This window comes from Lolium perenne, chromosome 4 (genome assembly GCF_019359855.2).
Source record: "Lolium perenne isolate Kyuss_39 chromosome 4, Kyuss_2.0, whole genome shotgun sequence".
NCBI lineage: Eukaryota > Viridiplantae > Streptophyta > Magnoliopsida > Poales > Poaceae > Lolium > Lolium perenne.
The window spans coordinates 169,866,612-169,883,681 of NC_067247.2; the positions used below are offsets into that span (position 1 = coordinate 169,866,612).

A 17,070-nucleotide genomic window follows, 5' to 3' on the forward strand; every position below is an offset into this window, starting at 1 on the left:
TCACATTACCCAAGACATTTATAGCAATTACTACATGTATCATTTTCCAATTCCAACCATATAACAATTTAACGAAGGAGAAACTTCACCATGAATACTATGAGTAGAAACCAAGGACATACTTGTCCATATGCTACAGCGGAGCGTGTCTCTCTCCCATAAAGTGAATGCTAGTATCCATTTTATTCAAACAAAACAAAAACAAAAACAAACTGACGCTCCAAGAAAAAGCACATAAGATGTGATGGAATAAAAATATAGTTTCAGGGGAGGAACCTGATAATGTTGTCGATGAAGAAGGGGATGCCTTGGGCATCCCCAAGCTTAGACGCTTGAGTCTTCTTGATATATGCAGGGGTGAACCACCGGGGCATCCCCAAGCTTAGAGCTTTCACCCTCCTTGATCATGTTGCATCATACTCCTCTCTTGATCCTTGAAAACTTCCTCCACACCAAACTCGAAACAACTCATTAGAGGGTTAGTGCACAATAAAAATTAACATATTCAGAGGTGACACAATCATTCTTAACACTTCTGGACATTGCATAATGCTACTGGACATTAATGGATCAAAGAAATTCATCCAACATAGCAAAAGAGGCAATGCGAAATAAAAGGCAGAATCTGTCAAAACAGAATAGTTCGTATTGACGAATTTTAAAATGGCACCAGACTTGCTCAAATGAAAATGCTCAAATTGAATGAAAGTTGCGTACATATCTGAGGATCATGCACGTAAATTGGCTTAATTTTCTGAGCTACCTACAGGGAGGTGGACCCAGATTCGTGACAGCAAAGAAATCTGGAACTGCGCAGTAATCCAAATCTAGTACTTACTTTTCTATCAACGGCTTTACTTGGCACAACAAAACACAAAACTAAGATAAGGAGAGGTTGCTACAGTAGTAAACAACTTTCAAGACACAAATATAAAACAAAGTACTGTAGCAAAATAACACATGGGTTATCTCCCAAGAAGTTCTTTCTTTATAGCCATTAAGATGGGCTCAGCAGTTTTAATGATGCACTCGCAAGAAATTGTATTTGAAGCAAAAGAGAGCATCAAGAGGCAAATCCAAAACACATTTAAGTCTAACATGCTTCCTATGCATAGGAATCTTGTAAATAAACAAGTTCATGAAGAGCAAAGTAACAAGCATAGGAAGATAAAACAAGTGTAACTTCAAAAATTTCAGCACATAGAGAGGTGTTTTAGTAACATGAAAATTTCTACAACCATATTTTCCTCTCTCATAATAACTTTCAGTAGCATCATGAGCAAACTCAACAATATAACCATCACATAAAGCATTCTTATCATGAGTCTCATGCATAAAATTATTGCTACTCCCAACATAAGCATAGTCAATTTTATTAGTTGTTGTAGTGGGAGCAAATTCAACAAAGTAGCTATCATCAAATATAGGAGGCATATTGTAATCATAATCAAATTCACTCTCCATAGTAGGTGGAACCAAAAGACCACTATCATTATAATCATCATATATGGGAGGCAAAGTATCATCAAAGAAAATTTTCTCCTCAATGCTTGGGGGACTAAAAAGATCATGCTCGTCAAAACCAGCTTCCCCAAGCTTAGAATTTTCCATATCATTAGCAACAATGGTGTTCAATGTGTTCATGCTAATATGTTCCATGGGTTTTTTAATTTTCGGATTAAACCATTCATGTCTTGACTCAGGAAATAGAATAAAAAGCTCACATATGTTTTCCATTATGCCTTACTAGTGTAAACAAGAAACAAAAAGATGCAATTGCAGGATCTAAAGGAAATAGCTTTGAGTACTTACAACGCCGGAAAATAGCTTAGTAGCCGAGATACGGAGTGTGAGTACCTTTTACCTTTCCTCCCCGGCAACGGCGCCAGAAAAGTGCTTGATGCTGTCCAGGACTGGCGCGTGGTTGACGAGGGAGGAAATCCTTGTTGTGTAGCTTTCTGGTCCCCGGCAACGGCGCCAGAAAAGTGCTTGATGTCTACGTTCCCCCTCCTTTCCTGTAGACAGTGTTGGGCCTCCAAGAGCAGAGGTTTGTAGAACAGCAGCAAGTTTTCCCTTAAGTAGATCACCCAAGGTTTATCGAACTCAGGGAGGAAGAGGTCAAAGATATCCCTCTCATGCAACCCTGCAACCACAAAGCAAGAAGTCTCTTGTGTCCCCAACACACCTAATAGGTGCACTAGTTCGGCGAAGAGATAGTGAAATACAGGTGGTATGAATATATATGAGCAGTAGCAACGGTGCCAGAAAATAGCTTGCGGGCGTGTAGTTGATGGTGGTGGTATTGCAGCAGTAGTAACACAGTGAAACAGTAAACAAGCAGTAGTAACGCAGCAGTATTTAGGAACAAGGCCTAGGGATTACACTTTCACTAGTGGACACTCTCAACATTGATCACATAACAGAATAGATAAATGCATACTCTACACTTTTGTTGGATGATGAACGCATTGCGTAGGATTACACGAACCCTCAATGCCGGAGTTAACAAGCTCCACAATTTGTTCATATTTTAGTAACCTTATAGTGTAAGATAGATCAAAAGACTAAACCAAGTACTAACATAGCATGCACACTGTCACCTTCATGCATATGTAGGAGGAATAGATCACATCAATATTATCATAGCAATAGTTAACTTCGCAATCTACAAGAGATCATGATCATAGCATAAACCAAGTACTAACACGGTGCACACACTGTCACCTTTACACACGTGCAGGAGGAATAGAACTACTTTAATAACTTTGCTAGAGTAGCACATAGATAGTAGTGATACAAAACTCATATGAATCTCAATCATGTAAAGCAGCTCATGAGATTATTGTATTGAGGTACATGGGAGAGATGAACCACATAGCTACCGGTACAGCCCCGAGCCTCGATGGAGAACTACTCCCTCCTCATGGGAGCAGCAGCGGTGATGAAGATGGCGGTGGAGATGGCAGCGGTGTCGATGGAGAAGCCTTCCGGGGGCACTTCCCCGCTCCGGCAGGGTGCCGGAACAGAGACTCCTGTCCCCCAGATCTTGGCCTCGCGATGGCGGCGGCTCTGGAAGGTTTCTGTGGTTTTCGTCGAACGTCTCAGGGTTTTCGCGACGGAGGCTTTATATAGGCGAAGAGGCGGCGCAGGAGGGCTTCTGGGGGGCCCAGTGCCCCCCCTCTGGTCCTTCCCGGGTGTTCTGGATGCTTCCGGTGAAAATAGGAACTTGGGCGTTGATTTCATCCGATTCCGAGAATATTTCGTTACTAGGATTTCTGAAACCAAAAACAGCAGAAAACAGGAACTGGCACTTCGGCATCTTGTTAATAGGTTAGTTCCAGAAAATGCACGAATACGACATAAAGTGTGCATAAAACATGTAGATAACATCAATAATGTGGCATGGAACATAAGAAATTATCGATACGTCGGAGACGTATCACCGAGTTTTCCCAAATACCCCCTCAAAAAAAAATCTCACCAAGTTGAAGCCAATCCAAGAATGATAAGGGGTTGCCCGATCTTCTCAGTAAGCGAGGTGGATGGTGATGAACACGCGATGAACACAACGGAGATACATGATGATAAGTGGATGATAACTTGTATGACGCCGACGAGTCTCTCGATCGATCCCTGTCGCCAATGCAACAACTCTCAACCCTGCAAGATATTCGCAACTCCACACACTTGCGCACGTAGCCGACGACCACGAAGCGGTAAATTGCAATCTTCTAATCCCCAATGAAACAACATATCACACAAACTTTCAGTAGCATAAAACTCCAGATCAAAACGAATTGAAGAGTGTTGGTATCAATAGTTTTGTTTAGCAAACAACTATAAACTAGGATTTATCTTTAACATGGTCTAAACCTAATTTGGGGGCATCCTTGACACTTATATAGGGGTCCAGGACGACCAGAGGTCGAAAACTAGGGGTACAAACCGACCTAAAATATGAAGAGATATGGCCCAACACACGTGACACATGTCAGCAATTCAAAAGCAAAATATCCTCGGATTCCATACGTAAAAAATTTCCATAAGCTAAACGCTGGCAAATAGTTGGATTAGGGCTGCAAAGAGCGAACTAAGCGGGTCCGACTGGATTCCGAATATTACAAATTAGGTAGATGCGGATTAGTTTTCTGTAGTACAATTTATACTAATTACCTTGATTTGCGGAATTTGCTGGATGCAGTTTGGTCTCCATCTCCATAAATATTTGCAGTAGTTGGTTATAAATTTGTTTACTAATACTTGATGCTCTGAAATTCCACTAAGACTCGGCATCCAAGCAAGTTTCGGATGCAAAAGTACTTTACTAATTGGCAGAGTTCCAAATTTTGGAAAATTCTGCGTTGATGGGGTTTTTTCGCATTTTTGAGGTATAAAACCTTGTTGGGATGATCTTTACTTGTGAGGTCGTATGCATCTTTTCCATGTAGAGATCGGATCAATCCTCCATTTTGCAGAAAATAAAAAGCCGGCCACGCCGAGGAACTTCAGTTTCTTTTTTTTTTGAGATCAAATTGGCTGCATTTATTAATACTCGGCCTCAGCCGTCACCCTTGCCATTACATAGTCTGGAACCTGACCCAGCCAGGTCTTACAAAGCTTATTTCTGCAGCCATCCTGAGCTAAACTATGTGCAACCTCGTTACCTGAACGATGCACATGAGATACCGAAGCCATCGCGAAACCCTTCATCAGTTTCTTGATTTCTTCCACCAGAGGCCCGTGAGCCGATCTGTCTAGACCCTTGTCTCTTATCTTGGACACCGCGCCCATGCAATCCGTCTCCAACATCACCCGCTCGACTTGCATGTCCTTTGCCAGCATTAGCGCCCGCCGACACGCCAGCAGCTCGGAGGCTTCAGGGTCCTTGGCAGTAGGAAAAAAATAGCAAGCACATGCAAGTGCCGTGCCATTGTGATCACGCACGATCACTCCACCACCGCCAGCGTTCCCCTCCGCCGTCCATGCACCGTCGGCGTTCGCCTTGTGCCACGCCACCTCCGGAGCCCGCCATTGAGCTCTTTCCTTCACCCCAGGCGCCTTGACGGAGCCCGTGACCGCACGCCATTCCTCCAGTAGTGCCAGAATGCGCCTCGCCGTCCGCTGTGGGTCTTCGATGATCAGTTCATCCCGAGCATCATTGCGTGTGAGCCATAACTGGTAGAGGGCCATCAGCACAAGCTCCAGCTCGGCAGGCTTGAGCCGTGCTATCCATTCAAGCATCCACCGTCGAAACTCATCATGGGATCGGCAATCAATAGGGGGAGTGGCCAGAGCTAGACGAGACTGTTCTCGAAGCAGCTCCCACGTCCGCCTGGAGTGCGGACAGCTCCAGAAACGGTGATGCAAAGTCTCCTCCCTGTTGCACGCAATACACCTAACACCACCCTTTATATTCCTTCTTTGTAACTCTCCTCCCACCGCTAATCCGTTCTGCGCCAGTCTCCAGCAGTGAATCTTTGCTTTGCCGGGAACATCCGCAGCCCAGAGAGCTAACCAGCCCTTGTGTTCATCCACGGTAGAAGAGGTACCGGCCCTGCAGTAAACAACACATAACCTGGCAACGAACTAACCAAGTCAGACTCGGATCAGATCCTCTTAAAAGGGAGACGCGAAAGACGATCGTGGTGGTTCAAGGAAAAGAAGATGAAGAAGCTGCAGATCGGCGTGGTGGCTACGGAGCGGTACTTCTCCACGGACGTGCTGGTGGGCATCCTGCAGCGGCTGCCGCCGAGCAGCCGGCGCCGGGCACGCCTCGTCTGCCGGCACTGGCGCGAGCTCGTGGACGGTCGCACCACGGAGATGCGGAGCCGCGCCAAGCTCCTCATATGGGACACGCTCACAACCACCGCCTACGTCGTCGACGACATGTCGGCGAGCCCGAGGAGGAGGCCTCGCCGTCTCTACCGCTGCCATAAGAGCCTGGTCGGCACGTGCAACGGCCTCCTCTGCCTGTGCGGCGACGAGCGGGCGCCTGGCGGCGGCGCCGTCGTCACGGTCGTCAACCCGTCCACCTGCGAGACGCTAGCCGTACCTCCGCCGCCGCGCCGGTGCCATGACCGGAACCGGAAGAGATGGCACGAGCAATACAGCTTCGCCTACCACCCGATCACGGGACGGTACAAGGTGGTGCACCTGCCGTGCAGCCTGGACTCCGTATGCAGCTTCAACGCCGTTCACGTGTTCACGCTGGGGGAGACGGCGTGGCGGGAGGCGCCGGTCGGCCCGGGCGGTGCCAGGTGCAACCTAGCCGCCGGCGTCGTTAGCATCGACGGCACGACGCATTGGGTGAGGATCATGCCGAGCGGCCTCGCCGTGGAGGTCGTGTCTTTCGACCTCGGCGACGAGCGAGTTTCCGCCGCCGCCGCGCCGCTACCCACGCCGCTGGCTAGGGATGCGAGCTACCACCTGACGGAGGTGCACGGGAGGCTGGGGTTCGTGCAAGGCGGCCACCGGGCCGACGTGTGGGTTCTGGAGGAGGGGCGGCGGTGGAGCCTCCGGTACATTCTTGGGCAGCCTGTTCCGCGGCCCCAGTTCACATACCCTGGCCAGTGCGTCCTGACGGTGCGCGACGAGTCGGCGTTCTCCGCGCACTGGTGGAAAGGCTCACCCATGTCATCCGGCCGGAGGCTGCGGCACGACGACGTGATGCGGGTCGGCTATCGCGACGAGGGGACGCTGGTCGCCAACATGATGGCTCCTCACTGCTCCGATGAAGGTTACCAGACGTTCGCCTACGTTGAGACCAAAGAGCCGCTCCATTACTATGGTTCAAGTTAACTAATTTGGGATTTGGGATATGTGTCCTCCTCAAGGGCTTTTAGTTTTGGTTTCTAACTAGTTCAAATGCCCGTGCTTTGCCACAGGTACTCAAATTTTATTTCTCAATACATGTATATAATTCACAACTCACTATGAAAATTTAAAATAAATTAAGAATATCATAATTTACTACAACATGATAATACTGAACGCAATAAAAAGACAACATTTTATCGTTCTCATGTCAAAAAATCGTCTTCTTTTCGAGCTTGCTGAGCTCAAATTTGTGGCCTTAGGGCATGTACAATGGAGGCTCTTATCTTGAGGCGCTAGGAATTTCTTCCCGGCCGTTCTGCAGTTTTGTTGCCAATCCTGGCCGATGGGCGCTTAATTAGGAGAGTCGGCGCAAAACCGAGCGCCAAGCGCTTGCTGTAGTTTCGTTTTGCCGCATAAAAATAGGATCTTTTGTAATCAGAGTAATACCTACCACTATATAATACGGCTGTTTTTGAAATCAGATAAGCCATCGCCATGATGCACAAGCAATTATTGACGGTTAGATTTTCTCATATCAGTTCTCCAACACTTAATCCAACGGTTACAACATTGGATGGAGAGTCTAATTTGGCTCCATAATGAGTTGCCATGTTAGCCTCCTTCTTTACATGACATACATCAAAACAAGTGCATGTTCTACTTGACTCCTGAATTTGATACACCGCAAACTCTTCCACAAGAGAGCTAACTTCAGGCTGCCGGTCTCCATTATCACTTTCAGCATGTTCATGCTACATATCAGGTCAATAACATTTCAACAAGCATAAGCCTCACCAGATATGAGATTTAGGAGTACATCATACCATCTGCTCATTACATCAATCACATGACCTAATTCATCTCGTACAATTACTCCCATCACCCTGTTGTTTTTCTGGGTTAAAAGATGCATCAACATGGGGCAACGACTCCACTTGATGACTATAGGTAGTCATTCCTCCTTCGACCATGATCTAGCCGTCCACCAAACATGATGCCATGTTTCCCACCCATTTATAGGCATGTGTAATACTCATCATGCTTTTTTGTTTCTTGCCATCCAGACTGCCCACACTGCACAAAGTATATTGATGCCCACATTCCACAAAGTATATTGATGCCCCATTAACAATTCTTTCAATAAGCCCCAACTTTAACCCAGATACATCCTTGCTGCTTCACGGTAAAGACTCAAGTACGTGCAGCTACAATGGAGAGGTGAAGGCTGATAACAAGCATGAATTAGTCAAGACTAAATGTGTGTAGTATTGGAACTGCAGCTCAACATACAAGTTTCAGTATATTACAAGCATATAACTACTGAAACTTGTAGAAAGAAGCATGAAGTGTTGATCTTAGATCAAGAGCATTGATTCAGAAGCATACCAGAAGCATTGGTATAATGTACCCCATACCTCTTTCTAGTGTCATTGTTAAATTAAGCAAGGAATGTTGATCTTAGATCGAGAGCTTCTAGACCAGAAGTTGCGGAGATGGCACATAACACAGCTGCAAGCGTTGGCGCGTTGCATTGTGCATACCATATTTTTTGGTACAAAGAATAGTGGCTTGCTAGATTGGAACTATTAGTGCACAATAGTTCGGTTAGCTACTGTTTTACATCGCAAAAAGAAAGAAGAGGAACTATTTTATACGAAACGTGATGCTGCTTAGTTTTTCCTGTCAACCCTTCTCTCATCTTAGCTATGGGAACAATGCTTGAATTTCCAACAAATTGAGCACATATATTGACATGCATAGCTACAGGTTATGTGCAGCCTAAATTTGTTGCACTTCGCATAAAACTTGTGAAGTAGAGGCCTCATGGAGTCATGGAAGCAAAATTCATCAGTTCCAGTGACATGATCAGAACAACCAAACACTTGCATGAAGCTCTATACTGAAGAACCTGGGACAATCTCAAGTCTCAAAATAAATGAGTACGAGCACACAACTTAGTAACTAAGTTTGTGATGCTAACAATTTTGTCGAACACTACCCTAGCAACACTACACAACTTGCAAATCATGAAAGTCTTTCAATCAAACAGGTTGTGGAGAAATAGTGGGGTTGCCATTTACCAGCACGCAAGAGCACATGCGCCCTTTGTGCGCACAGCTGACAGAAGTTACAAGCTCTTTTGGTCAAACATCCAGGAGTTGATACCAGGATGCTATTGCATACAACTGAAAGCATTTGCTAGCGGGGCAGATGAACTGTACGGACGAACGAAACAAAGGGCCAGCAAACCAGGAACTATCAAGAACCAGTACGAACCAAAAAAATCAAAAAATCAATCACAATATGTAAGGGCTGGAGTTTGATCATCTTACCGGAGTCCAGCTAGGGGCAACGACCCACACACACATGGGCTAACTTTTTGGCTCCACAAAGTCATTTTCTCCGACTGAACACGAGGTTTCTCATTCTAGAATCTAACAGAGATGACAGTACAGAAATGTCAACAGAGAAAGAACTGACCATATCACTTTGCATGTTTGCTCTATCCCAGAATACATTATGTGGGTCATTCATAAAAACTGTATCCTGAATGGTGAAAAATCATTGTAATATGTTTACGATTCAATCCTGCTGCTACATCTTCAATGGCATGATATAGTGCATTATATTCATGTATGTCAAATAGGAAATATATAGTGGTACCGTGGACTACAGATTAAAGTTTAAGACAATATCCTGGACAGAAATATGAACTCACCATTTTGTTAAGAATAAAGGTAAAGTTGTCACTGAGAACAAACTATTTTGAATTAAGCCTTGGACTACATATTAAAGTTTACAACAATATGCTGGACGAAATATGAACGAATGAACAAACATCAACTGTCACAGAGAATAAACTGTTTTGATTTAAGCTGCCAAACAAATGTGTCCCAAGTCGAAAGTTCCAAACAAACTCACATGTACTGGACGTATGCTATTAATCAAAACACACACCTCGTAGCCCCCTCATACTCACGTATAGTATATACTCACCAATTTTGAACGTTAAGTAATAAATTGATATCCTTGTTTGCCCGAATGCTCTAAACTGGAGCCCCAAAGGAGAATTAAACCTGCAGTCTTGCATCAATAATGTTTGCTTGCTTAGAAAAGGAAAACAGAAAAAATTATAAGATATTAGAGTGATCCTGAGACAAATAAGTCGTTTCCACCTAATCTCCAGCTGGAACAAATAACATTCTAAGCTATAAAGGAGAACACACAGATCCAGTGATCAGTATGGTATCGACTGCAATGACCACTTTCTTTTGCTGTGTTGGTCAACACTAACATAATGCTCCTAACACTTCTTTTGTTATAATGAACACTTTACGAACCCAGCTTCAGTTCGTAGAGCATGGAATTTCCCAGCTTCCTATTACTAACTCGATCAATCAATTGTGTATTGCTACTTTTTTTTTCACAAAATCTATATATATCACGAAACGGAGCCCTAGCAAAAATCTATATATATCATGAAATAAATTTCCTACAAACTGAAGAATTTCAGTTTAAGTTTTTAGCGGGACGAAACAAATTTTTAATGTAGTAGATAACATAGGATCTAGAATCAGAAATTGGGGAAACTAATCATGCCATTCAGAAATATCATGCTACTGAACAAATATGATGACGCTGCAAAATTCTCATGAGCCTGTGGACATAGTAATCAGGTGCTATGAGCAATACAACAAACACGACATAATTTCATCCATACGGGAGAAGAAAACCGAGCTCACCTTGGTGATCCTTAGCTTGGTTACATGAATCCGTCCAAACGTACTCGAGAGCGCAAGCGATGCTCTTGAATTAACCTGTACAACCGAGGAAAGATCAGCCTCGAAAGGTAGAAGAGAGAACACATACTTAACTGCAGTTGAGACATGATAGATAATTTTAAAAAAAACCTAAAACAATCTCGTCATGCAGATAATTCCCCGGTGCTGACTGACACACACACACCACCCATCCGCCATCCCATCCTGACAAGCCTACTGGTATGCTCCTCCTGAGCAGGCGGTAATGGCCTTACCACAATCAGGGGAGGCAAGGGCGGAGAGCACCTTGGCATTGCTCTTGAGTCCAGCCTGCTGCAGGACGTGGCAGGGTCGTCATTGAGCATGCGGCCGCCGAAGATGAAGCCGATGCGTTTGGGATCTGTGTCCCCATCCCGCAGCATCGGCACCTCATTGCCCAGACGGGCAGCCTCCAAGAGGCGGAGCATGGTGGAGTTGTGGGCGGCGTGAAGGGCGTGTAGGCACGCAAGGGCCTCAGTGATGCACACAAGGGCGTTCTGGGCGGCAGAGTGGGCGGCGGAGGTGGAGATGGCGCTGGCGGCGCGAGAGGTTAGGCGAATGCAGAGGCGGAGGCGGGGTCAAAGTTTCGGGACAACCTAAGGATGGACGAAACGGAACCTTCTCCTCTGTTTTGGTAGTTGACATCTCAACCCTACAACCAATTCATTAGGTCTGCTGCTTGTGCAAACTGCAGTATGCACATGTTTCCGACCTTCGAATGCCTCTTGTGATGCGATTATTCTGGGAGCCCTGAGCACTGTACCACATAGCCCTGGTTTGAGACTTTTGTTGCAACCTCATTGTTATGTTGTAATCAATTCAACATACATGAAAATGCAATAACCCTACTCAAGGGGTGATTTCCTAATGATACCCCATTTGTAAAAGCAATTAGCTGAAACCATTATAACCTTAGGAAAATAATGCACCTGTTATACAAGAAAGAGATATAATAGTATGAATGCCATTGGTCCTAACACGAACAGCCACCTGAAGAGATATCTTCGAAAATAGAGCAATCACTCTGCTAATATTCAAGAATCACAAAACAACATGCAAGTTATGGCGTGTATTGTATTTCGAGATATAACATGGCCTGTGAGAACACCTTTCAAAAATAACAAATTCTTTTATCATATACGTTCTAGAATATGCAGAGGTTACTGATCAAGAACATAAAAAATTCAGTAAAAAGAGTCAACTACCAATGATTCAGTAAAAAGAGCAAGACCATGTGCATTCCTAGGAACAACTTAATAAAACATTTGTTCTTACCACGAGGTTGAGAAAAAAATGCAGCGTATATACGGATTTGGATCATGTAGAGTCTGAATAGTCTGACAAAACTTGCACTAACCATGTACGGAAAGAGGACGCGCGCAGATCATAGATTCAAGGAAAACAATTAGGAGACTGGAGAGAGGCTCTAACAGAAGATCGGGATCCACCTCCCCTAAGCCAGGTACGCAACGGGGATCTGGGGAGGGGCGCTGGTGGGCAGCTAATCCTCATATCCGGAGAAGGTCGCAGGTGGTGTTGCTCCCCTGATCCACGCAGGCACCTCTACCGCTGCCAGATCTGTGGCCAGCGTCGCCGCTTGACGATGGGGACGTGTGAGGCCCCTGCGTGGTGCATGCGGGAGATTTTGTTGCTGGCCACGGGGAAGAGAAGGATATGGGCGGAGGTCGCCGGTGCTGCTGGGCGAGATGTGGGGTTGAGATGACCATAAATCTTGGACGCAGACGCGGCGAGGATGCATCGCCGGTGCTGCACGGACAAATCTTGGACGCAAACGTGGCGAGGATGCGCGGTATGAGGCTGGCTACGACGGCGTGATGGTGTGATGCGGCGGCGACGGCGGGGAGGCGGTGGCGTTGGCGCGTGCGCGGCGAGGTTGCCCGGTAAGAGGGGACGTCCAATGGGGGGCGGCGGCGGAACCCTATCGGCTCATAGCCTCATGCTCGCTCGGCTCATAGCCTCTTGCTCGCTCCGCTCGCGATGGGCTGCGGTCGGCCCATGTTAACGCCTGGCCCAGGCGGGTGGGCAACGAAGTACGACGACGACCAAGAACGACCAAACGTATTGGCAGAATAAGGAACCAATTGAGTCTTTTTAAGTACACGAAGTGTCTCAACTAAGTTGAATGTGACGCGAATTTCCGGATGCATCGACGTCTTGCTATATTTTCCCGGGACAACACATACTATCCCAAATTGTTTTCATTAATAACATTTTTTGAGAATTTTTGTCTATTAACATTAATGAGCAGTTCCACCTAAAGCCAACATATTAGACGGCAGTGGTACCCTACCTTACCAAGGATTAAAATCTAGGTTTGACAATTTGATGTCTCGTAAAGACATAATATTCTTTCAGTAGAATATGACCTTCCCATCAATAGCGAGTCGCCTATCGTGATTTCATCAATCTCAAGATCCGCCGGATGAGTTTTTGAATACAGTCTCTCGGGGGTGTTCATATGGGTAGAATGTGTGTGCGATCATACACGTGGGTGTACGTACATGTTTGTGAACATCTGCGTCTGTATTGGTCGCAAAAAAAAAAAGAGCAGCTAGATCTTCGGTGCCCTCCTATCTAAGTTTGGACCACTGAGTCAAAACTCATAACCATCATATAGTGCATACCATTGCTAACCGAATGACATGAAATACCTTTTTTTTAAACCAAGAATGTTAGTTGATTCCTAACTTTGAGATGATATCTCTATGTATGCCTCAATGTAGGGTTAGAGGCACACCCAACACTAGAGCATGCACATTTATCCAAATGAATAAATAAATAAATAAATAAATAAATGATATGGTATGTAGAACACGTTTTCTCGCCATCTTAGCTCTTCCTCCTCAGTTCAACCATCTTGATTGGATACCTATGGAGGAGTTTCCATTATCAGTCACGTTGAGCTCTTCCTTCTAAACATCAGCAGAATTGGGTTTGGGACATTTCTTTCGTGTCACTCTTCATGCCCGTCAAAGTTTGAGATGCATTCCCCCACCCCCTCCCCACCCACCCACACCATTGCATCATCACCCTCGTCCATGACCTCGAAGAACCTTTGAACCACTAACGCCTTGCCGTCCACCTTGGAGCAACTGACCCGCCTCCTTTTTACGGCACACTCATTGACACCTTCCTTGTTGAGCATTCCTGCCCCGTTTGTCAGTTTCGGTAAAGGAAAAAAAAAAGAATTCTAGCTTCTTTTCAGGAAAAAAAAGAGTTCTACCTTTTTTTAGGGGAAAAAAAGAGTTCTAGCTGTGCTAGGCCTTCTAACTTGTTGGGCCGAAACCTCACATAATGGGCCTCAAGGCGACGTAGATGCAGCCCACGTCCAGTGTGCGGGCTTCTTGCTACATCATCTCCCGTTCTTGTTGGCCAATCTCATTCTCGCCGGCCCTGAATCGTCTGCGAGAGGAGAGGGGGGCTCTTGCTAGGTTTTAGCAGCGCAGGTGCGGCGGCGGGGTCCTGCCGTTGAGTGTTAGGTTGGCCGGAGCGAGCAGCCGGGATGGCCAAGGGCGACGACGCGCTCGCGCGTAAGCGCGGCAAGGTGCGCCGGAAGCGGATGCGCAGCAGCGAGAACGCCGTCTCCACGCGCGTCGCCGCCATCATCGCCTCCAAGCGCCGCCGCAAGACCGGCAAGCGGCGCGGCTGCGAGGGCATGTGCTTCTCCCTCCCTTGCCCCGAGGACCCCTTCAACGAGCGCCACGGCAAGAAGCGCAGGACCGACGACGACGCCGCCGCCGCCGACGCCGACGGCGACCATAAGAAGAAGGGCAAGGATTCCAAGAAGCGGGCCATGTCCGGGTCCAATGCCATACCCGTGCGGAAGACGAAGACGGAGGAGGACCGCGTCGAGCATGACCGGCCGTCCAAGTTCCTGGTGGTCTGCCTCAACGCGATCCGGGACGCGGCGGGGGCGTCCGACGGCGACAGCGGCAGCATCCACGACACCTCCTCCTGGGGCATGGAGCTCTGGAAGTCCTGCGCGGCGTCACCGCCGGTGGACGTGCTCGACACCAGCTCCGCATACGCCACACGGGAGCAGACGTCCTGGCTCGTCTCCACAGCCTGCGACATCGTCGCTAGGAAGGAGAAGCTCGGGGTGGTCGTCTCTTGCCCCTTCCTGCTCTACCTCGTCCCCTCCCAGGAAAAGGCCGTGCAAGTGAGTACCAACAACTTCTCTCCACCTAGTTGTTCTTGATGCTGTAATTTCTAGAAAGTAAAGTATGAACAAAAAAAAGGTCATATTCATCAATTAATTCATGTGGTATTGCTTCATTGCTTGGACAGGTGCGTTCGATATGCAAACCTCTAAAGTCTCTTGGGATCCATTCAGTGAGCTTGCATCCTGGCGCTTCCATAGAACATCAGATTTCTGGGTATGCTGTCTTCAATCACTAGTATCATCTCCCCAGCAAAAGTAGAATAAAATCATCAGTGCCATCTACCATGTAATGATAAGAATATCGTCTTGTCTTCTCTATCAGACTAAAGAGTTGTGAGCCGGAGTTTCTTATATCTACCCCTGAGAGGCTTCTTGAATTGGTTTCGCTAAAGGCAATTGACATATCGAATGTATCAATGCTGGTGAGTAAATGTTCTTTGGTGTCATCTTGATGATGGATTATATTAGTTCGCTTTTCTTTTTAATCCTAGTGTAATGTCAGTATTTCACTTTGAAAGTTATGTGCTTCGCAGTAGTAGTTTTAGCCAGCCCTATAGCCTTATGTGCTTTGCAGTACTGCGCAATTACAGTATGGCCAGTAATTTATGCATGCTAACATCAAGAGTAACTTCATTTAACAGGTCATTGATGGGCTAAGGGAGTTTGAGGCCCTTAATTTGAGCCCCATAATTAATTCTGTTCGACGTACCATATCATGTGATGCTCAGGTTACTATCTTCGGTGGTCAATGTGACCAGAGTTCGGCAACAGTGGCAAGAAATCTTCTGCATGGAAGAATTACAAAGCTTACTACGAATGATTCAGTTACTTCTCGAAGTGAATTTATAGCACAACATGTACAATGTTGTACTCCAGAGGAGAAGACATCAAAGGTAACTGGAGTGTGCTGAGAGAGATGCCTCATTCTTTCTTACTTCAGTGAAGAGTAATTTGTTATCTTTCTTTCTTTGGTTGCACTGCAAGTATGCTAGTTTTTAGGTTGGTCAAGCAGTAGATGTACTCTACACCCTCTGTGCCACAATATAGACGTTTTGGTAAAGCTGTTTTTAACTTGCCAAAACCGTCTTATATTATGGGATGGAGGGAGTAGAAATTTGACCTGAATAGGCTTTTTGATCCTGCGCCCTGGTAGTTTACTACTTACATGCATGCCGGGAATTCATTGTTCATATTTTTTTCAGCTGCAGTTGTTTAAAGTCCAAAATGTTTGCCTGATTATTCAGGACACTGATAAAGTTCTGTCTTTTTTCCAGGTTAAGGAAATTCTTGAGCATGTTTTAGTAGAGCATGCTAGTAAGACAGCAAAGGTTTTGCTAGTAGCTGCAAATGATCATGAAGCGCAGAAGCTCACTTCATCCCTCAAACTGGAAATTTGCACAGTGCCTGGTGACTCCAGCAGCACCTTTACCATTTGCAGCAGGTGCAGTGAATTCCAACACATCTTTTTATGACATTTCCTATCTCAGAAGACAAACTGAACATGTGAAACATAGCCAGTACTTTTCCCCAAACTTTTCACTTTGAAGCCACAATACCAGTTTGTTGGGTTTTCTCTTTTCAGATAGTTTTACCGGCACTATTTTTTTGATTGAGATAGATTGTGCTGTAGGTGACAACTTATCTTTTTTCTCTACTTGCAGCATGGGGCTTGTCAATGTCCTTGTGAAGGACTGGAAGAGCTTGGCAACAACAGGTGTTGAGGAATTTGAGATTGTGCTGGTTGCGGACTTGCCTCCTTCATTTGATGATTATGCTGAGATCCTCAGCAGGACAGCTCGTCATGTAGTTGCAGGGGAGGTGCATGTTATCTTCTCTAACTCGGATGCTGCTCTTGCGAAGCCCCTGTCTGATGTTCTTGCAAGCTGCGGACAGAATGTTCCTGAGTCGCTAACAAAATTGACCTGAATTACTCCTGGTAGCGACATTCGTGTCCGCGGTTAATCATGTTCGCTCGGACAGGTCGTCGAAGCATCTGCCATCCACAACTCTTCCTATCACAAAGCAATTTTGTCAGTCTCCAATGTTTTCCGTTCCTTTTTTCGTGTAATTCTCATGTGTTAGCATAGCAATCATGTCTTGCCTTGATGTAATGCATTTTACTTCCTATTGCGAATGCGGCAAATGCGCTTTCTGTAAGAACCGATGTGCATTCTGTAATAGAAAGGAACAGCTGTAATGAGTTTTCAAGACGATATATAAGTTTTGGCTGGAAACATTCTGGAGTAGAAGTTTTTGCCATTTCTGATGTAC

General features: G+C 45.8%; 3 protein-coding genes across 3 annotated transcripts; 2 read left to right on the forward strand and 1 right to left on the reverse strand.

The window, feature by feature from the left end:
• Nucleotides 1-4,545: 4,545 nt before the first annotated feature.
• Nucleotides 4,546-5,241, reverse strand: LOC139839197 (uncharacterized). Its single transcript, XM_071829246.1, has one exon. It carries the CDS (start codon nucleotides 5,239-5,241, stop codon nucleotides 4,546-4,548), a length of 696 nt encoding a protein of 231 aa, XP_071685347.1.
• Nucleotides 5,242-5,664: 423 nt separating this feature from the next.
• On the forward strand, nucleotides 5,665-6,798 carry LOC127347435 (F-box protein At3g07870-like). The gene has a single exon (XM_051373625.1). The coding sequence runs from the start codon at nucleotides 5,665-5,667 to the stop codon at nucleotides 6,796-6,798; it is 1,134 nt and encodes a 377-aa protein (XP_051229585.1).
• A 7,215-nt stretch (nucleotides 6,799-14,013) lies between these two features.
• LOC127294735 (pre-mRNA-processing ATP-dependent RNA helicase prp5) lies at nucleotides 14,014-17,033 on the forward strand. Its single transcript, XM_051324615.2, has 6 exons — nucleotides 14,014-14,796; nucleotides 14,925-15,013; nucleotides 15,122-15,221; nucleotides 15,441-15,692; nucleotides 16,074-16,240; nucleotides 16,461-17,033. The coding sequence occupies exons 1-6, from the start codon at nucleotides 14,140-14,142 to the stop codon at nucleotides 16,723-16,725; spliced, it is 1,530 nt and encodes a 509-aa protein (XP_051180575.1). The 5' UTR covers nucleotides 14,014-14,139; the 3' UTR covers nucleotides 16,726-17,033.
• The last annotated feature ends 37 nt before the right edge of the window (nucleotides 17,034-17,070 follow it).